This window comes from Ochotona curzoniae, unplaced genomic scaffold (genome assembly GCF_017591425.1).
Source record: "Ochotona curzoniae isolate NIBS_2020 unplaced genomic scaffold, NIBS_Ocur_1.0 scaffold_2453, whole genome shotgun sequence".
Taxonomy (NCBI): Eukaryota; Metazoa; Chordata; class Mammalia; order Lagomorpha; family Ochotonidae; genus Ochotona; species Ochotona curzoniae.
The window spans coordinates 1,451,499-1,472,708 of record NW_024467094.1 but is presented as its reverse complement, the minus strand read 5'-3'; the positions used below and the strand labels follow the sequence as shown (position 1 = coordinate 1,472,708).

The window sequence follows — 21,210 nt, the reverse complement described above, 5'->3', positions numbered from 1 at the left end:
TTTTGTTCTAGTTACCTCACATATTAAGCACACTCATACGGTAATTTAACCAACAGCTTTCTGAGGTCTCTCCTTAAGTTACAGCCATCTGCCACTCAGTGTGTAGAATGGTCTTTTAAATAACATTTAATGTTTACACGTATGTTGTAAAAGTGTGTCGAATGTTTGACACGGATGTTTTAATGCAGTAGCTTGAATAGTTTGTGCAAATGTTAGATAACAAGAATGTGGATTTATGTTCAGAATACCAACACCTATTGATATAGTATGCCTGAGTTTAAATCACATTCTTTAACTTTTCATAGTCTCATTTGAAATGTGATGGTGGCACCTGTTGTCCATCTGTATGCTTGTTTTGATCATAATGTGAATGATTCAGATAATTATCAAGGATATGCCTTTTTATGTTTAGAGCTTTGCTTATTTGGAGAAGTGCTTAAAATGAATTGTTTTCAATTTTCCAGTAGTATTTCCATGCATTGTCTGGTTTTTCTGATGACTTTGAAGTAAATCAGACTTACCCATGTAGAGATAGTTAGAATTGAGTTTCTGGAACAAGCTTTCAAAGAGTTAATGCTTCTGTGTAACTGAATCCAATTCTGTGTTTATTTTGTTCTTTGTTTTATTTTTCTAGTTCTGGGTACATGGTGATCCAAATAGTTATATTTAGAACCAGCTGGATTTTTATCCTTTCTTAAACTTCAATATTAGCAGAAAATTTTTTTTTTTTTTAGCACATTAGTAGAAATTGTAAAGTCTAAGACACTGAATTCTTTTTGGTTCTAATTTTTAAATTTTTGACACATTTATGTCTGATTTTTTTTTAAAGATTTATCTTTATTATTTTTTTGTTGGAAAGGCGGATATACAGAGAGGAGAGACAGAGAGGAAGATCTTCGGTCCGATGATTTACTCCCCAAGTGAGCGCTACTGCCGATACTATGCCGATCTGAAGCCAGGAGCCTCTTCTGGGTCTCCCACGCGGGTGCAGGGTCCCAAAGCTTTGGGCCGTCCTCCACTGCTTTCCCGGGCCACAGGCAGGGAGCTGGAAGGGAAGCGGGGCTGCCGGGATAGAACCGGCGCCCATATGGGATCCCGGGCGTGCAAGGCGAGGACTTTAACCACTTGCGCCACCGCGCGCCGGGCCCTGATTTTTTTTATTATTATTATAAGAATGTATTCATTTATTTGGAAGGCAGAGTTACAGAGAGAGAAGGACACCTAGAGACAGAACTTGGATCTGCTGATTTATACCCCAGTGGCCACAGTTGGCTGGACCTGAGCTCTTCTGAAGCTAGAAACCAGGAGCTTCCTCAGAGTCTCCCCTGTGGGTTCAAAGACCAAAGCACCCAGACCATCCTTCTCTGCCTTCGTAGGCACATTAGCAGCAAGCTGTGCTAGCAATGGAGCAGATCACTTCTCGGCCTTTTGGCTAAGATCAAGTGTAGAGATGGAGCAGAGCCCAATGTGATGGTTCAATTAGCTAGTCCTCCACTTGCAAGCACCAGGATTGCATATGAGCATGAGTTGATGTCCTGGAATGCAGCACTTCCAGCTCCCTTTTTGTGGGCTGCGAAAGCAAGGGAGGATGGCTCATAACCCAGGGACCCTGTGTGCACATGGGGGACCAGGACGATGCTCATGGCTCCCGTTGTTGAGATGGCTGAGCTCTGCTGGTTGCTGCCATGTGTACAGTGAATTAGTGGATGGAGGATTTTTCTGTCTCTTCTTCTTTCTGCCTTTCCAATAAAAAGAATTTATGTTAAACATCTTAGGTTAAAAATACTTTAAAAAAATGTGGAGCAGCCAGAATTGGGACCAGCACCCACATAGATGGTAGTGCTGCAGCTGGCAGCTTCAGTGGCTGCCACAGACACCTCAGGCACTGAAATCCTCAACAATCATCAGGTTTTGTTTGTTTTTAAATTTATTTATTTTGATTTTGACAGATTGTACAAAGAAAGAAGGATAGATAAATCTTCCATCTGCTGGTTCACTCCCCAAATAACCACAACCACAAGAACTGAGCAGATCTGAAGCCAGGAACAACTTGGCTTGTGACGTGGGTGTAGGGCCCAAGTACTGAGCCATCCTCCAGTGCTTTCAGGCTGTAGGCAGGGAACTGTGTCGGAAGTGGAGCAGTTCAAGTTTACCTTGCGGCTTCCTGGGGGAGGAGATGCCACTGGAAAGAAATGAGCAACAGTGCTTTATTGGGCAACTGGCAAAGTTTATTTCCAGGGTTCCAGTTTATATACATTCAGCAAAGCAACACTTCAAACATAGTTCAGCTCAGACGTCGGTTAAAATGATCAGGTTTGATATACAACTGGTGTCACACATGTATAAAGCAGGGACTTCCAGGGCAACTAATAAGGCACCAGGATCAAAGCACCATTGGAGTGGGATATTCTATTGATAAGGAGCACTACTTTGATCTGGGATAACTGGATAACTAGAGCACAGATGATCGCCATCTATCAGGGAAGCATGAAAGCACATCCAAGGACTCACTGGCGGCAACAGTGCGCTCTGGGTGAGCCGCCCTCTGCCGCCTCTTTCCTGGAGCCTCTCAACAGGATCCCCCAGGCCTCTGTCCCTGTTGGATGTATTCCAGCAGAGCAGTCAGGATTGGGACTGGCACGTTTATGGGCTACTTATGTTGCAGGTGATGGATTAGCTTGCTGAATCAATGTGCCAGCCTCTCCAGTCATTTGAATTCTTCAGGAAGGAAGAAGTGATTTTTCTTGTGAAATAGATTTGTATCATGTGTATCTTGACTCAGTATTAGGACACCTAATGTAATTCATCCTGTTAACACAACAGGGAAAAATATGGTGCCACTCTCTTGGTAAAGAGCCAAGACACATCTGAAATGCAGTATCCAGTGAATGTAGTGAGACACTGCCACTCTGTAATTTAGAAAGAAGAGTCTGGAATTACAGGGTTTTTAAGAAAGTCTGGCAGTATGAGTTTGGGCAATTTGTACGATGTTGCTAGTCATCTAGTTGGTGGTGAGATCTAAATGAGATCATTCATGTCATACATGGTGCTCACCACTTGCATACTGGTTGATGTTAACATTTTTTTCTCATTTAAAGAAACTGAGTAGACAGACTTTGTATATTTGAAACCAACTTTATGGACCTCAATAGTGAAATAGTAGAAGCCTTTTCCTTGTCTAAGCATTAAAAGGAGATCCCATCTGTTAACACAATATGGTCAGGCCAAACAAGTTTAAGTATTTGAAGGGAGAAAACAAATAGTAATTTGCAGGTTAAGATTATCCACCTAGACAGCTGAAAAGAATCAGTTGAAAAGTCATTTGGAGCTAAACGAAAAATTGAAGTTTCTTAGAAGACATAGGAATTCACATCACCATGATATAGCTAAAGTAGTGAGTTATGTGTATAGACTTGTATGCAAAGTGTTATTTTCCTAGGAATAGAATAAAAAGTACGCAGGAATAGTTTTAAACAAGTAATGCACTAACCTATGATAAAAATCAAGCACCTCTCATAGAAAACTCAAAATATAAAGCCTCTTCTATTTATTTAGAAATTTAATGCAAGTTTAGTGAAAATTCCAGTGATGCTTTGGAGTGGAAGTACAGAAAATTATTTTGAATCTAGTTTTAGCTGTAAGGATAAATGGGTAACTAAAAGTAATGAAATGTTTTTTCTTTTTTAGTTTTTTTTTTCTCACATTAAAATGCTACATGTCTGCATATAGATGAGTTTTACTTTATGCTGACCTGATTTTTTTAAAAAAAATGACTTGAGTATGTTAGTTCCATTTAAGGAAAAAACTGCATATATTTAAAATTCTCAGCCGATCTGTATTTTGACATGCTCTTTAAGTGTTTCAAGTTATTTTATACTATGATTGGAAATAACTTGCATATTATAGAGTCTGCACTGATATTGCAGTTTTATAAGCTTCTGTAGGATTTTTGGATTAGTTTGATTTGCATCTTCAAACATTTTTCAGTCTTAAACTAATTCCTCTCAGTGTTGAGGAGGTGTCGACAGGCTAATTATAAGATTGAAACAAACCCTCCGAGCATATACCTGTTGTAATCCAGGTGAGAGCTGAAATCACTGAATCACCTGATAAGCCGATATTTGCCTGTTGTGATTCTGTTGCATGTGAAAATACTGGATTTTCCTTAAGAAAAAAGAGACTCTTTTTTTTGTCCTAAGAGAACAGTAGTGTCATTTACTTAGAGTTGGATTTCTCGGAGTTCTTAACCCCTCTGTGGTAGACCCTTTGACCTTGATGTTAGTTTTACGCTTAATCTGCCCCTAGATAGTGAGGGCTTGGTCCTTTCACACTTACTATTTTAATCAGGGTTCTTCCCTTATTTTGATAACTTTAACTTTCTTAGGAAAATCAGTGGCGTACGTGCCCTATGCTGAGGTCACACGTGCTCTAGGACAGGAAGCGCAGATGCACAGCCCCGCAGCAAGGTCAGCCTCACCGTGTAGGCTCTCTCCGAGAGAAGTCAGTAAAGCCGCTCCACAGCCTGGTATGAGTGCGGCCCGCTCTAGTGTCCGGCCAGGGAAATACCCACCTCGGTGCGGTGGCTGCTGGCCATCTACCCAGAGACGGTCCACGTGGGTGGATTACTCTCATGACTGAGCTGCTTGTCCCAGACATGTCCTTGCTGTTTCAGAACCACTTCCTTGTTTCTCTGCATTCCATCATCAGTTGTATTCCGTTCAGATTCACCGGGCCACGTGGAAGTGTATGTTCACAACTTTATCCTGTGTCATTGGCTAGCTTTGCTTTTGGGAAAAAAAAAAAAGGTGTATTTTGTAAAACTTGAGCTCCACCATCCCTCTTCAGCCTACCAAAATTCAGCTGTTCTGAGACAGACAATAAGTGCTTCCAAATTATGCGGTGCACACAGGGCATCTAACTGGATGTCAGTTACGTCTGCACGGAAGATGACGCAATGACAGCAGCTGTCCTTGAGCCCGTTCGTTCTCACCTAATCTGTGAGGCCAGAGAGTGGCGGAGAGACAAAAATTATTACAGAGTGACATTTGTCTAGACTGAGCGGAGAATTTGAGCATCAGCGTGAACACTCTGTTTTGGAGGGAGTAAACACAGCCTCACGTGTTCCATTTGTGATGTGATTAAGTGTCCAGGCTTAAGAGAAGGAAGTTGAAATAGAAATGTTCATCCCTGACTTCATTTCACGTTTATAATTTATTTTGTAATTTACAACCTTGGAAATTGACTGAGATAAGTATTATCAGGTTACAAAGAAGGAAACGGACTGTTTTAAATCACCTTTTCCTCTTTAAAGTCCTCCAGCCTGCTCCACATCAAGTGATAACTAATCTTCCTGAAGGGGTTCGCCTTCCAACCACCCGACCAACCAGGCCGCCACCACCTCTCATCCCATCCTCCAAAACCACCGTGGCTTCTGAAAAGCCGTCGTTTATCATGGGAGGCTCCATCTCACAGGTAAAATGGCTACACTTTACAATAGACTTCCTTTGAATGTATCTAACTATGACCCTTCCCGAGGAGTTGATTGGAAAGTGCAGCTACTGCTGTGTCCGTTGTCTGGTTTGGTTGGCCATGGCATGCTGTCTTAACTTACCACAGACGTGTGTTTACCATGATGTTTAGTGGAACACAAGTTAGAGTGGAGTGCTTTCAAGTAGTGGTTTTCAGTTGAGGTATGGTTCGATTTTAGACAATTTTGTGTACAATGTAACCACACCCGAGTGAAGCTACTGGACATTGCACTTTACCAGGTTCCTCATGTGCTTCTATGTGCACATGACAACACTTTCTGTTGGCCTAAGTTCATTTTGTTTTTTTTCTAGACTTCGTGTGAAATGAATCATGGAATATGCATTCTTGGGTGTCTGTCTGCTTTTAACTTTGCAGAATGATTTTAGGGCCAGTCAGATCTGTGTGTAATAAGTACTACCTTCCCTTCTTTTGAATAAATAAAACCTGAGCTGTGTCTAGGATTTGGCTGCTAAAAATGAGCCGCTATGAACAGTCTCACAGTAGGTTCTTTGTGGACATAGGTTTCCTGTTCTCTAGCGTAGTTATCTGGTGATAGAAGATTACATGTGTGTTTTTAGTTCTTTTCTATTGGTTTTGCAATTGTTCTGCTTTCTTCTGTCTTTCATTTTGACTATACTGATGTTGAGTACTTGATATACTTGTTGATTGTACAAATAACTCTGAAACTTGAGCATCTGAAATGTTTGAGATGTAAACCTTTTTGAGTATAATAACACAAGTAGAAAGTTCCATGCTTAATCCTGTATGACATATTGCAGTCAAAACACAAGTGTAGGGGCTGTCATTGTGTCATAGTGAGTTAAGTAGTTGCCTGCAGTAGTGGCTTCCAGTTTGGGTGCTGGTTCAAGTCCTTACTGGTTCACTTTCAGTCTAGTTCCATGATGGATGTTCCTGAGAAAACAGCAGATAATGGCCTAAGTACTTGAGCACTTACACCTGCATGGGAGTTTGGGATGTTGGCTCTGCAGGGGCAGCTTAACCCACTTGCCAGAATGCAGAATGATGGTCCCCAAAAATGAATTCTTATTTTTACACGACAGATGTTAACTTCTGTGACAAACATGTGAATATTGACTTTGTAATTGAGTTATTAAAAAAAAACAGAGTTTAGTCTTGTAAATTATGCTTTTAGGGAACACCCGGCACCTATCTGACTTCCCACAGTCAGGCCTCCTACGCTCCAGAAACAGCTAAGCCCTCCGTGGGATCCATCTCTCTTGGACTGCCACGGCAGCAGGAACCCTCCAAATCAGGTTAGGTGTTATTCACGACGGGTGGGTGCTTGTAACATTACAGCGAGGGATTCAAGACTTGCTGGATTGATGCTTCTCTGCTTTTGTCCACAGCTGCTTTGCCCTACATCAAGCAAGAAGAATTTTCTCCTCGAAGCCAAAATTCCCAACCCGAGGGTTTACTGGTCAGGGCCCAACATGAAGGTGTGGTCAGAGGTAAAGTAAGCAGAAACATTAAACTTTGAGCCCCAGTAAAAACTTATTAAAGTAAGTCATTAACATGTTTTTATATGGGATTTTTAAGTTACAGCCTTTAAATTCTTTTTTTCTTCTTTTTTTCAAGATTTATTTATTTTTATTGCAAAGTCAGATATACAGAGAGAAGGGAAGACAGAAAGATCTTCCGTCCGATGATTCACTCCCCAAGTGATTGCAACGGCCAGTAATGCGCCGATCCAAAGCCAGAAGCCCGGAGCTCTTCCGGGTCTCCCACATGGGTGCAGGGTTCCAAGGCGTTGGGCTGTCCCCGACTGCTTTCCCAGGCCACAAGCAGGGAGCTGGATGGGAAGCGGGGCTGTTGGGATTAGAACTGGCACCCATATTGGATCCCGGTGCGTTCAAGGACCTTAGCCGCTAGGCCATGGCGCCGGGCCCAGCCTTTAAAATCTTAATTCAATTGAGAAGCATTTGGTCTGGTGGTCAGGGTGCCAGTTAGGACATATAGTTCCTCGGTTTGACCTGTGGCTCTGGCTCTTGATTCTGGCTTCCTGCTCATGTAGACTGTGAGTGGCAGTTGTTACGAATCCAATAGCTGTGATTGAGCCAGCTCGCGGGATACCTGGATTACATTCCTGGCTCTCAGCTTTGACCTAGCCCAGTCTAGGAAGTGAACTAAGTGAGATGAGATGGAATCTCTCTCTCTTTCTCCCTTTCTCATTTTCCACTCTCCTTCTCCCCGCCCTGCCCCCTCTGTCTCTTTTCACTTCCCATCCCTCTTCTTCTTTTTCTCCCGTATGATCTTACTCGCGCTTGCATTCATTCATTTTCCCCCTCTGTCTTTGCCTGTCCAGTAAAGTGAAAGGCAGAGTGGCAGAGGGAGAGACAGATGCTTTCCATCTGCTGGTTCACTGCCCATAATACAAGTGCCAGGTCAAAGACAGGAGTCAGGAATTTCATCCTGGTTCTCAACATGGATGGCAGGGCCCAGGCTTGGACTGTCATCTGCTACTCTCTCAGGCACGTCAGCAAGAAGCTGGATAAGAAACAGAGCAGCTGAGAACGGAGCCAGCGCTCCAGGATGGCGGAGTTGGGGGCGTTAGTGTCTTAACCCGTTGCAACCCAATGCCAGCCTCAAGTCAAACATTAAGAAGGAAGCTACAAATTCACCTTTTTCCCATTTGAAAGTGATTTTTAAAAGTGTGCAGTTTGATGTTTCAGTAGTTTAAAAAAAAATTGCAATATTCTTTCAGAAGTTCATTTCAACAAATAGAAACTGCCTGTGCCTTTTTTTTTTTTTTTTAAATTCTCTTTTCCCCAGAGTAGAGGTGAGGTTTTGTTTGGGAGATAGCAGTAAGGAATGTAATTTGCTGTTAATTTTATTTTTATTCAGGCACCGCAGGAGCCATCCAGGAGGGAAGTATAACTCGAGGAACCCCAAGCAGCAAGATCTCCGTGGACAGCATCTCCTCCCTGCGGGGCTCCATCACTCAGGTTCGTCCTCGTCTCCCACCCGTGAGTGGGCATGTCATGCTACGTGGTGACTAGAGAGGGACAGTCCAAGGCTCATGAACTTCGTTCCAGCACTCTGCCCGAGCTTTGTGACCAAGTTGCTCGCCGTTCTGGGTCCTGGGACTGGATTTCAGGGATAGTAAACCTCAGGTCTACAAAGTACTTAAAGATCATTTTAACCACTAACTGTTCTTTCTCCTATGATTCACCTGAAAAGGTTACTTCCACATCGGCAGAAGAAACATGCTCTAAGTAATGAAAATTCCACAGTTTGGCTAGCAGCATGCTCAGCACATGTTCAGTTTAAGTAGAACTTAAGAGTTATTGCAAATTATTTGCTCCCTTTTGCTCCTTGTAGAGCTGCAGGTCTATCGCCTCAGGATGTTAGCCGCTTTGTACAAATCAGATGCTAAAGTATAAAATGTGTACAGCATTAATAAAAGCGGCAAGTATTAAATATTTTCCTTCAACTTGCAGGCAGATAAATTGCCCATTTTGACTCAGGAATGGCCTTTCTATAGTCAGGTGTTAATGTGGAATGTGGAGATGTGGAGGATGAGAAAGTCTGTATTGGGAAGTCACTGTGAATAGAAGCCTGCACAGTTGCAGGCGTGTGTCAGTTTTTGTACATCTTACAGGTTTTCTCTTTCGTATTGCCATGCCCTCTAGCGGTGATTCCCAGGTATGGCAGGTCATTCACATTAGTTCTTTGTTTTTAAAAATTTATTTTTGTTTGAAAGGTAGTGTTGCAGAACAGAGACAGAGAAGGGTCTTCCGTCTGCTGCTTCATTCCCCCGAATGGCTGCAACAGCTAAACCTCAGCCTGCCTGAAGCCAGCAGCCAGGAGATTGTTCTGGATCTCCCATGTGGGTGTAGGGATCTGAGCACTTGAGCTATCCTTCGCTGCTTTCCTAGACATAAGCAGAAGGCTGAATTGGAAGTGGAACAGCCTGGATAAGATCCGATGCCAATATGGGATGGCAGAAATCTAATTGTGCCTCTGTCCCAGAGCCTGTGTTAGTAGCAGCTAGAGTCAGGAGCTGGAGGGAGGCTGCAGATGCTACAGTGGGGACAGGGGGTGTGTGAAAGTTACAGCCGGAGTTACTATCCGGGATGAACATCTGGCTCTGAAATGGCTTTTCTCAAACTTCAAGATGGGATATACAAATGAAAATACATACCTATCCTAATTTGAACGAGGCTTATGTGGTGGATGTTTGAGGTTGAAGATACAGCAATTCTTTGTTTACAAAAACAACTTAATTGAAAGATAGTTAAACTGTTTGTGGGTTTGTACCCTAAAGCCTGGGCTGGGCCAGGCCTAGGAACCTGGAACTCAGTCCTGGTCTCCAGTGTGGGGATCTTGGGCCCAGCCACTTGAACTGTCAGGTGTGTCTGACGATACACATTAGCAGGAGGCTGGTATTGGAAACACAGCAGAGATTTGAACCCCGGCATGCAAGCATCTCAGGAAGCGTCTTAACTGCTATATCAAGTAATTGAATTTACAAAATTTGTTTTCAGAAATTAATGTCTGATCGCTTCCCCTGCACTATTGCTGGGTTCTCTGAAGATTCAGATGCATGGGACTCTGGGTGTGGTGGGCTGGATTTTCTGAGCATTTTGCCTTTCCTGAACCCGGAGTGACTCTTGTGCTGCTTGTGTTTGATTGGATGGCAGGGTACCCCGGCTCTGTCCCAGGCTGGCATACCCACTGAGGCACTGGTGAAGGGATCCAGTTCTCGAATGCCCATTGAAGAGCGTAGTCCTGAGAAAGGCAGAGAAGAAGCCGCATCCAAAGGCCATGTTATCTATGAAGGCAAGAGTGGACATATCCTGTCCTACGACAGTAAGTACTGGCTAGATAGCCTGAAGTCAGTATTGTAGTGGGTGGCAGAAACACAGGCTGATTTTCCTGCCTTCTGGCAGCGGGGAACTCTGTCAGCTTGGAAGTGTTTTGTGAAAATCCGGAGAGACAATCCTTGGAAGTAAATGGCAGTGCAGGGTGGGTCCTAAGTGTCTCATGTAAGTCATCATCGAACACAGTTTAATCTAACAAATCTGTGTTCAACTAAGATAAAATCACTTTTGACCATTAGGCAAGGGTCTGACTAAATTTGCTATCAACTGCCTGTGCCCTTGGTGTAGTCTATCTCTTTGTCTTCAGATTAAAAAAAATAAAGTATGTGAGTACACTGCCTGATGCTGTAAAATGTGTGATTGCTTTCTTGTTCCCTCCTCATTGCTTCCTTGGAGTCCTGCTTTTCTTTTCATATTCCCCCCAAAAATCACTTGTTTCTGTTCTATTTCCTGAAGTCTCTGGAGTCTATCCATTATTCTGTATTTCCCATTGCTGTTGCCATCTGTCACCTCCATGGCCCAGGTTCTCCCTGAGTGCCCTGCTTTTTGTCTGGTCTGTGTGAGGGGAGTTCCTCATGGTGCCCTGTTGACTCCCCATTGCTGTGGAGCCCTGCTCTTCATGGCTCTTCAAAGCGTGGCCTTCCCACAGTTCCTTTCACCCACCTCTACTGCCCCTGCCATCTCTGCCTGACTCCACTCTCCATGGGAACCATTTACTTTTAACAAATGTAAAAGGACTTAATTTGTTAATCTTACCTATAAGCATACCTTAACCCCTGACACACGTCACAGGCATTCAGTATTTCTGAATGAATGAGAACATTTTCATGAATGTCATCTATGCAGATGATGATATTGTTTCATAAAATAGGCTGAAATGAACAGAATTTATATACTCTCTAGCAAAAATCTTGGACTCTAGGCAATTCTTGTTTCTGTATTTTTCAGATATTAAGAATGCCCGAGAAGGGACTAGGAGTCCGAGAACAGCACATGAAATGAGTTTAAAAAGAAGCTATGAATCCGTTGAAGGAAATATAAAGCAAGGGATCTCGATGAGGGAGTCTCCTGTCTCAGCACCACTAGAGGGTGAGCTGCTTTCTACATGTTCTTTAGATGGATGTAACTGTTTGGTCAGGATTGCTGAATTGTGTTCTGTCATTTCTACCTGAAATGAGTTGAAATTTATGCTCATCTGCATGCATATCATGTAGTGGAGGGAATTTGAAAAAAAGAAGACAATTGCTCATATCATACGCAGCTGTTAGAATGCTCATGTTTAAATACTTTGACCGTTTGTACATTACCTTCTGTTTAAATGAGTTCGAAAATGGAAATTTATTATAACTTTGTTTTGAAATTGTGTAATTCGTACAGCAAAGATGTGACTCTGCATCTTAGTCTTATCCCTGCTGGTGAGTTTCTGTCCAGCTGTTTCTTCCCCTGTGAAGTAAGGGACTCTACCACCCCTTGGGTGAGGCGTGCAGACCGTGTTACTCAGCATGCACCGGGGGATCCCCTTTCAGCAAACCGTCATCTTGCTTTGCTTTGATTTTTGTTAATGAAGTACCTGCTTTAAATCTTAATATATCCCAACTACGTTTACTCTACCCAGCTTTTAGTGCTTTATCTAAATCGTACGTAATTTTTAAAGATTTATTTATTTTTATTTGAACGATGGTTTTTAAAGAAAGAGGAGGAGAAATGGAGAGGTCCTTCATCCTCTGGTTCACTCCTCAACAGCCAGAGCTAAACTCATGTGAAGCTGAGCGCTTCCTCTGGATGGTCCTTGTGGATACAGAGTCCAAGGGGCTTGGGCCATCCTCCACTCATTTCGCAGGCCAACACCAGGGAGCTGCACCTGAAGTGGAGCAGCCAGAACAGGAACCAGCATGCTAATGGCTGCTCGCACAGCAAGGTGGAGGATTAGCCTATTATGCCACTCTGCCAGAGCCATTTCTATATCGTTTCCTGAGAGCTGAATTTTCTCTATATAAAACAAAACCATTTTTATTTTCTCTTGGGTATTTTCATATGGTTGTTTATAATCCTTGATTCATCTTTTTCAGCAGTATTAATGTGGAATTTAAGTTACTTTATTTTGTTTTGCATATTTCTGTGAAATTATTTTTCATTTTTTCCCCCCTGTTAAGGTATATTTCAAGGCTGTGTGATGATTTCTAATCCTCTACTTTGGGATTTGTTTTTTTAAAAACATTTATTTACAAATTGAAATGCCAAAAGAGGGTTCAGCATTGTGGCATAGTCTGACCTGACTCCCTGCTGAGCGCACCAGGGAGAGCAGCAGGGGACGGCCCGAATGCCTGGGGTCCCTGCTGCCGGGGGGACTGCAGCGCCCAGCTGGGGAGTGAACCAACAGATATGTGTCATACGTGTCTGCCTTTCTATCTCTCTCTCAATCTCTATCTCCGTCTCTCCCTTTCACATTTAAAACATACTTTTTTTTTCAAAGAGGCAGAGGCAGAGATCAAGGTGTTCCATCTGATGGTTCACTCTTGGGAGTAGCCACAAGAGTTAGGGCTGGGTTGGATTGGAGCCAGAAGCCAGCAGTTCCAGCCGGGTCTCCCACATACTGGCAGGGACTCCGGCATGTGGGCCATCCTCTGCCACTCCTCAGGTGCGTTAGCAGAGTTCCCAGGAACCTGGTCTGGCACTGCAGTAGGAGTGTGGCAGCTCAATCTGTCATGCCTCAGTGCCTTCCCCCAGCTCTGCGATTTTCGATTCAGCTTTGAAAATGTCTTGTTTGACTCAAGGTTAGATTTCCTCCATGACCGTTTTGTATGTAGGAAAACATTGACAAGAACTGTTTGATACCATGCAGGTGTTCTTATTTTCTGCAGGGTTCACTTCTGGTTGACTCACGTATTTCAGATGCCATCCCTTCCACTGAAGCACTTTAACCAAAAATGCCTATTCTCAGACCATTAAGTGTGTTCAAACTGACACAAAAGGGAAAACTTTGTGGGAAAATGGAGTTTTGACAACAAAATTTTAAATCTGCATAGCTTTTTCATAATTATTTTCATGAATATCTTGAAAACCCTTTTGCAGTGTATTTGGTAACCATGTTTTGCTTTCTTGTTCCAAAGGGCTGATCTGCCGAGCCTTGCCTAGGGGAAGCCCTCACTCTGACCTCAAAGAAAGGACCGTGCTGTCAGGCTCCATAATGCAGGGTAAACTTCTCCTCTACTTACGCTGCCTTGCTGGCAAGAGTTGGACATTAATTTTCATTTAGTGTGTGAATTCTGCTTTCAAGATATTTTTCCCTTTTAAAGTATTTTGTAGTAAGCGCTTGATTGTACTTTTCCTGTCTCTGAGCTACAGTTTATTGGAAGATGATAGTTCTCTGGTCTTTAAATATAGACAACTTTTTATATAAAAAATCCATTCTGTGAGATTCTGATGAATGCTATGTAACATCTTGAACAACTCTAATAAATAGTTGTTGAATACATATTTGAGGACTTATGGTAAACAGGTAATCAGAAACTGCAAGAGGGTAAGGCATTATTTTTTAAATTATAGTAAATCTACATTAAAATTTTACTCGGTTTTAAGTGTACATTTTTGTAGCATTGTTGTGGAGCGAACAGTTTTTTCTTTTGATTTGAAAGAGAGACATAGCTCAATGTCATTTTAATGAGAGTGTTTCCTGTGTCCTTTTTGAAGGCACACCAAGAGCAACAACTGAAAGCTTTGAAGATGGCCTTAAGTATCCCAAACAAATTAAAAGGGAAAGTCCTCCCATTAGGGCATATGAAGGCGCCATTACCAAAGGAAAACCATACGATGGCGTTACCACCATCAAGGAGATGGGGCGTTCCATTCATGAGATCCCACGGCAAGACATTTCAACTCAGGAGAGCCGGAAGACTCCAGAAGTGGTCCAGAGCACGAGGCCCATCATTGAAGGGTCCATTTCCCAGGTGACTGGAGAATCAGCAATTCTGCTGATGGGACATCTTAAAAACCATGACTTAACTATAAAAGGTTCCTGTGATTTGGCAGAAAAATCTTCTGTACTCTTGACCACTGGTTTTTCTTGTGTTCATACACAGAGTATATCCAGTCGGACACCATGCACCTGAGATCAGTGGGCTTGGGACTGAGACAGTGTTACCGGGCAGGCATAGCTGCCACGGGCCACTGTGTTAATCTGCAGGTGACTTGGCTCTCTTGTCCTGTTTTTCTTTCCTTGTAGGGTACACCAATAAAGTTTGACAGCAACTCAGGTCAATCTGCCATCAAACACAATGTCAAGTCTCTGATCACAGGACCTAGTAAACTTCCCCGCGCCATGCCTGTGGAGATTGTGCAAGAGAACATCAAAGTGGTAGAAAGGGCGAAGTATGAAGATGTCAAAGCCGGCGAGCCCGTGCGTTCCCGGCACACATCTGTGGTGAGCTCGGGCCCCTCGGTCCTCAGGTCCACCCTCCACGAAGCTCCCAAGGCCCAGCTGAGCCCGGGCATCTACGATGACACCAGTGCCCGGAGGACTCCTGTGAGCTACCAGAACACCATTTCCAGAGGCTCGCCCATGATGAGCAGAACCTCTGATGGTACGTTACATTCTGGGGCCCAAATGAATCAGCTTTAATACATTATAATTTGTTCTTGTGTGGGCTACAAGATGGTGCATTGATACATGTGTATGTTACACAGTGCCTGGATTAGGGAATTAACATATTCAATACCTCGGACATTTCCGTGCTTCTCTGTATTGATGGTCTGGTTACTCTAAAATTTATTGTTTATTTTATATACTTGAAAAGAAGAGAGGGAGAGAAATCTTTGCTGGTTCTGTCCCCAACTGCAGCAGCTGTAACTGGTCAGGCTGAAGCCAGATGCCCTTGAACTCAGTCTGCCACCTGGGTCGCGGGGCCTGAGCACCTGAGTTGCCGCCTGCCACCTCCCAGCAAGCGTGTTAGCAGCTACGCGCTGGAAGCAGAGCCGCGGTTTGACTGGGCCCTCTAGGGAGGGCGTGGACCTTGTAGGAGGCATGAGAACCATTGGGTCAGATACCCACCCCAGCCCGATGGTTTTGTTGCACTTTTCCACCTTTGACGAGTAGTAAATTTCAAATTGTTAGCTCTTGATTATCACAAGATTTGCCATTTTGCTTGATGCTAGGAATGCAAAAAGCTGTTGTTTGAAAGGCATAATCTTGGGTAAAATGCTTAACTAACAGTGTGATAGTCTAGCAGTGCTCTAGAATGGATTTTCAGCTAATCATGTAAGATCTTTCTGAAGGTCCATTTTGGCAAGTCATTCTCCAGCAGTGGTGTCATGTGCTGGGTTGAAAATTAGATAGCAGAGCAAGCAAGATTGTTAAGAGTTGAATTAAAGTTTCTTACTGCATAAACTCAGGCAGCTAATTTTTTTGTGCCTTAGTTTGCTCTGGGTAAAGCTCTACTGTAGTATTAAGCCCACCCACACAGGATTGTTGTGAATCTGATGTGACATGTTATCATTAAACAACTTGGAGGGCAAAGTGCAATAGCCTGGTGGCTAAATCCTTGCCTCATGTGCGCCGGGTCCAATATGGGCACCAGTCCATATCCCGGCTACTCCACTTCCCATGCAGTTCCTTGGCCTGGGAAAGCAGTGGAAGATGCCACAAACCCTTGGGTGCCTGCATGGGTCGGAAACTCGGAAGAAGCTACTGGCTTCAGATTGGCTCAGCTCTGGCTATTGCAATCACTTGGGGAGTGAAGCAGAAAAAGTGCTTTTAAGGCCATTTCAGTCCATATATATTTAGAGCTCACATGCAAAGACTTGGTGCGCATCTATAAATTCGTTTCAAAAAAAGTTTTGTGGGCTAGTGGCGTGGTAGTGAAAGGGAGAAGCGAAGTGCCTGGTAATGGAGAATATCTGCACTACACAGAGGGGAGCCCTCCACCTGTTGACAGCGTGCGGGGAAGGGTGGGGAACGGGCAATGACAAACCGCAAGTAGCAGGGTTTGGCTTTGGCAGGCAGACATAATATCGTCACAGCAAAGTCTATATTATAAAAATTGTAGCAACTAGATGGTGGTGAAGTTTTACAACATCATGTTGATGTCTGATGCCACTGACTGTGTGAGTGAGTGTGGTCTCAGTCTCGGAGTGAGAGAGAGAGAGAGAGAGAGAGAGGCCACAATTTTAAAAACTGCGGGAGGTGACTGCTAGAGGTTAATGGGCTAGGCCGTGGTAGGGCAGTCTAACCACAGGGAAAGGAGAGGCTGCAGGGCGGAAGTGTCACTGCTGTCAGTGCCATGAGAAAGCCACCGTGGAAGAGAGGAGCGTGGAGAAACGGAGTGAACCTGCTGGCAGATGGTCGTGAGGCCGGCGGTGAGCACCGAGCAAGAGGGCAGAGGGAGGTTGGGTACCTGTGGGACCAGAAGGTCACCGAGAAAACAGAATCCTCCGTTATGGGATTTTGATGGGACAGTTGAATCCTAAAGTAAGGTACAACAGTGCTGCGCCCAAAAGGGAGCAATGGTCTCTGCACGTCAGAGCTTCTATTCACCATCGTTGCATTTTCCCGAAGTGAGTGCTGCTGGAAGAGAGAAGATCAAAATATTACATGAGGAGAGTCTACATTTGAATAGCACAAAAATGAATTAATGTTTTTATATAGATTACAAGTTTTCTGAAGAATTTTTGACACGTTGTTTTTTGTTTTTTTTTTCTTCCCAGTTACTATTTCTTCCAGCAAGTCTACCAATCATGAGAGGAAGTCTACACTGACCCCTACCCAGAGGGAGAGTATACCAGCGAAGTCCCCGGTGCCCGGAGTGGACCCTGTCGTGAGCCACAGCCCGTTCGATCCCCACCACAGGGGCAGCACTGCAGGAGAGGTTTACCGGAGCCATCTGCCCACGCATTTGGATCCAGCCATGCCGTTCCACAGGGCTCTGGATCCTGGTAAGAATGGCACTGGTGACGATGTAAGGGAGAGCAAAAATATTTTCTGCATCACTGGAACGTGTTCTGTTACAGTACACGGTTGAGATGACTGTACATATTATCTGCCTGCAGCTCTGGGTTTGCACTCACTGAACGTCCCCATGTCACCAGCAGCCCTTAAAGAACTGAAAAGATAAGGAAAGCCTTCTCTGATGGCAGGTGGTGAAGCTGATTGAAAAAAATGGTTAACATGAATAAGTACTTTAAAATGACAGGCACATCTTAAGCATGTTAATTTATAATAAAAAATGATTAACCAGTATTTATAAGGCCAAAGTGTGTGTTTAGTAAGCTTTACCTTATTTATTTTTTTCAGGTTTTTATTTCATTGCAAAGGCAGATTTACAGAGAGAAAGCTCTTCTGTCCTCTGGTTCATTCCCTAAGTGGCTGCACTGGCCAGAGCTGAGCTGATCTGAAGCCAGGAACTTCTGAATTTCCTACCCACGTGTAGGCACCCAATGCCTTGGGCCGTCCTTGACTGCCTTCCCAGGCCACAAGCAGGGAGCTAGATGGGAAGTGGAGCAGCCCGGGTTACAAACCAGTGCCTCTGTGGGATCCTGATGCATGCAAGGCGAGGACTTTGGCTGCTAGGCTATCCTGCAAGGCCCACATTGTCTTTCTTATACAAAAGAATAATGCTGCCTGGTGTTCTGGCACAGCATAGCACATTAAGCCAAAGTGTAGGGCATCCCATGTCAACTTCAAGTCCTGCCTGCTTTGCTCCTGGTCCAGCTCTCTGTGGATGTACCTGGAAAGCAGCAGATGATGGCCCAAATGCACGGGCCCTGCACTGATGTAATTTGCAATAAAATATTTTCTAAAGGTACTTTTGCTACTAGAAATATAAACAACCTCAAAATTCTTAGCTTTGGGCCCTGCATGGCACCCTAATGCCTGAAGTCCTTGCTTTGCATGTGTTGGGCCGGGATCCCATACGGGCGGCACCAGTTCATATCATGGCTGCTCTACCTCCCATCTAGCTCCCTGCTTGTGGCCTGGGAAAGCAGTTGAGGACGGCCCAAGCCTTGGGACTCTGCACCTGCGTGGGAGACCTGGAAGAGGCTCTGGGTCCTGGCTTCGGATCGGTGCAGCAGGGGCCTGGAACTCCACCCCTATCTTCCACACAGTGTAGTTACCCAAGTACTTGGACCTTCCTCCACTGGTTTCCTAGGCACATTGGCAGAAGTCTCAGTCACAAGCAGAGCAGCCAGGACTCGGAGCCGACCAAGGATCCTTGTGTCTGAAGTGGCCATTTGCCAAGCTGAGTCACAATGCTGGCCCTGCTTGTCAGAAGTGTTATGTTCTACTTTTTAGCATACTGCTGCGTCCCAGCATTTTGTGCCGTACTATCACCTCAGCATTGGCAGACTGCAGCTTGTGGGCCAATTCCTGTTGCCACCTTGTTCAGAAATTGAAAATGTATGGGCCTGGCACAATGGCTCATTTGCTTCACCTTGCTTCTGCTGGGATCCCATATGGGAGCCAGTTTTGTGTCCTGGCTGCTCCACTTCCCATCCAGCTCCCTGCTTGTGGCCTGGGAAGGCAGGTGAGGACGGCCCAAAGCCTTGGGAACTGGTTCTCACCTGGGAGACCCGGAAGAGACTCTGGCTGCTGGCTTCGGATTGGCTCAACTCTGGCCATTGCAGCCACTTGAGGAGTGAACCAGCAGATGGAAGATCTTTCTCTCTCTCTCTCTATTAATTTGCCTTTCAAAAAAATTTTTTGTGAAAACACAGCCACACCAACTCTTCTTTCTGTGACTTCTTTTTTTTTCCTATGGCAAAACTAAGTTGCCGTGACAGAAACCATATGGCATACAAGGCATGAAGTATCTCCCATGTGGCCATTTACAGAAAAAGTTTCCATTCCCAGCTCCAGTCACACACACACTGAATCCATGCTTGTGTCTTCACTGTTTTTACCTACAGGAATGTAAACTTGCTGTTTGTCACAAGAAGTTTTCATGTGCATTGCTGTCACTTGTATTGGATGGTCAGCCCTACAAACATAACCTTAGTTTCCGACATAACTTTAGATGCTTTAGGTGAATACAATGACGTGTCAAGAATTGGAAATGAAACCACTTGGGACACTTGTGACGACTCTTCTCCCTTTGCATTAAGTCTCAGATGTTAGCAGGAGTTAGAATGCACAATGCGGAAATGCTGAGGCGTGAAGTAGATTATTAAGAATATTAAGATATGGAGTAGATTATTAGGAACACTAAGGTGTGGAGTAGATTAAATAAAGATCTCTCCTAACCCCTCCTTGCAGCTAGTGTGTAGCTAAAGGTTGCACATCCACTCCGTGGTAGCTGGCTTTTTCCTTATGCTGGGTGAGCTTTAGCAAGTGCATTTCACTCAGTACGAAACTCAGTGCCTCTTTCTCATTCTCTCACTCAGCAGCTGCTGCTTACCTGTTTCAGAGACAGCTTTCACCAACTCCAGGCTACCCAAGTCAGTATCAGCTCTATGCAATGGAGAACACGAGGCAGACAATCTTAAATGATTACATTACCTCACAGCAGATGCAAGTGAACTTGCGCCCAGATGTAGCCAGAGGACTCTCCCCGAGAGAACAGCCACTGGGTCTCCCGTACCCGGCAACCAGAGGTGTGTGTCTTTGCAGTTCCGATGTCATCGGTGTATGATGTTTACCCGAGGGTCCAGATGCTCAGTAAATTACTTCTTGCGTGAATGATGGAAAGAAAATACTACAGTGTTTTCACATCCTCAGCTCATCTATCAGCAAGAGAGATGGCATGTGAAATAAGTCATCTGTCATTGAGCCCGTTGCTTGACGTCCATGTCTGAGCAGTCGGCTGTCACTCTTTGTCCTGTGTTTCAGTTATGGGCGGGGAACAGATATTTCCTGTTTTTCTGTAGATTGTTGAGGGCATTCTTAAAAAGTGATAGTGACCTTCCAACATTTTCGGTTGACAGGGAGACAAGATCAACAGCCATGTAGGTTTAGAGTAACATTTAACCTAGATTGCATTTGTCCTTTACCTAGGAATCATTGACCTGACCAATATGCCTCCAACGATTCTAGTGCCTCACCCTGGGGGGACCAGCACCCCTCCCATGGACAGAATCACGTACATTCCCGGGACACAGATCACTTTCCCCCCCAGGCCATACAACTCTGCATCCGTGTCTCCTGGTAAGGTCCCGCGGGCTCGGACCACGCTCACGGGCCAAGCATGTATTTTAAGATGTTTTAGGCAGCTTTTCCCCACTTAGTTTTCTGGTTTTTAGTTGACATTTAGTAACGGTTGCTTTGTACCATCTGTGGCTAGACTCCCTAGAAATATCTTGTGTTACACTCCAAAACTCGTAATAAGATAAATTTCCTGCACTCCAGATTTGGAGGTATCTTTTTTGTCTTTTGATTGATATGCCTTTTAAAGTCGCTTGATAAACTTGATAGGTTGACTTTTTTTGTCATTAAATTGCAGATGTATTTGTTTCACAGGACACCCGACACACCTTGTAGCAGCTGCAAGCGCGGAGCGGGAGCGAGAGCGGGAGCGTGAACGCGAGCGAGAGAGGGAGAGAGAGAGGGAGAAAGAACGGGAACGGGAGCGGGAGCGGGAGCGGATCGCTGCAGCCTCCTCGGACCTCTACCTGCGCCCAGGTCAGTGGAAGGCCGTGACCCTGTGGCCTCCAGCTGGACCCTGGTCTTACGGCGGGGTCTGGGGTATTATTACGCCATGAAAGATGGAAACAAAATTCTAGGACACAGTGTTATCAGAGGGTTCAAATTGAGATCACAGAAGGGTGAATTTTTCCTAGAAAAATTAAGTTTTCATGATAAAGTTCCTATTTTGATTTGACCTGAGCATTTGTTTCTAGCTAGGCCTGAGGTCTT

General features: G+C 44.3%; 1 protein-coding gene across 4 annotated transcripts in view; it reads left to right on the top strand.

The window, feature by feature from the left end:
- Nucleotides 1–21,210, top strand: part of NCOR1 (nuclear receptor corepressor 1) — a 116,660-nt gene that overhangs the window by 77,212 nt on the left and 18,238 nt on the right. For 3 of the 4 annotated variants that reach the window (XM_041001593.1, XM_041001594.1, XM_041001591.1), the window contains 13 exons: nt 5,312–5,472; nt 6,683–6,803; nt 6,897–6,998; nt 8,392–8,492; nt 10,191–10,359; nt 11,319–11,459; nt 13,481–13,564; nt 14,061–14,317; nt 14,593–14,950; nt 17,070–17,297; nt 19,743–19,952; nt 20,353–20,502; nt 20,815–20,976. In XM_041001593.1, coding sequence (XP_040857527.1) covers nt 5,312–5,472; nt 6,683–6,803; nt 6,897–6,998; nt 8,392–8,492; nt 10,191–10,359; nt 11,319–11,459; nt 13,481–13,564; nt 14,061–14,317; nt 14,593–14,950; nt 17,070–17,297; nt 19,743–19,952; nt 20,353–20,502; nt 20,815–20,976 — 2,244 coding nt within the window. The remainder of the gene's footprint in view (nt 1–5,311; nt 5,473–6,682; nt 6,804–6,896; nt 6,999–8,391; nt 8,493–10,190; nt 10,360–11,318; nt 11,460–13,480; nt 13,565–14,060; nt 14,318–14,592; nt 14,951–17,069; nt 17,298–19,742; nt 19,953–20,352; nt 20,503–20,814; nt 20,977–21,210) is intronic. The other variant, XM_041001592.1, reaches the window with a different exon arrangement.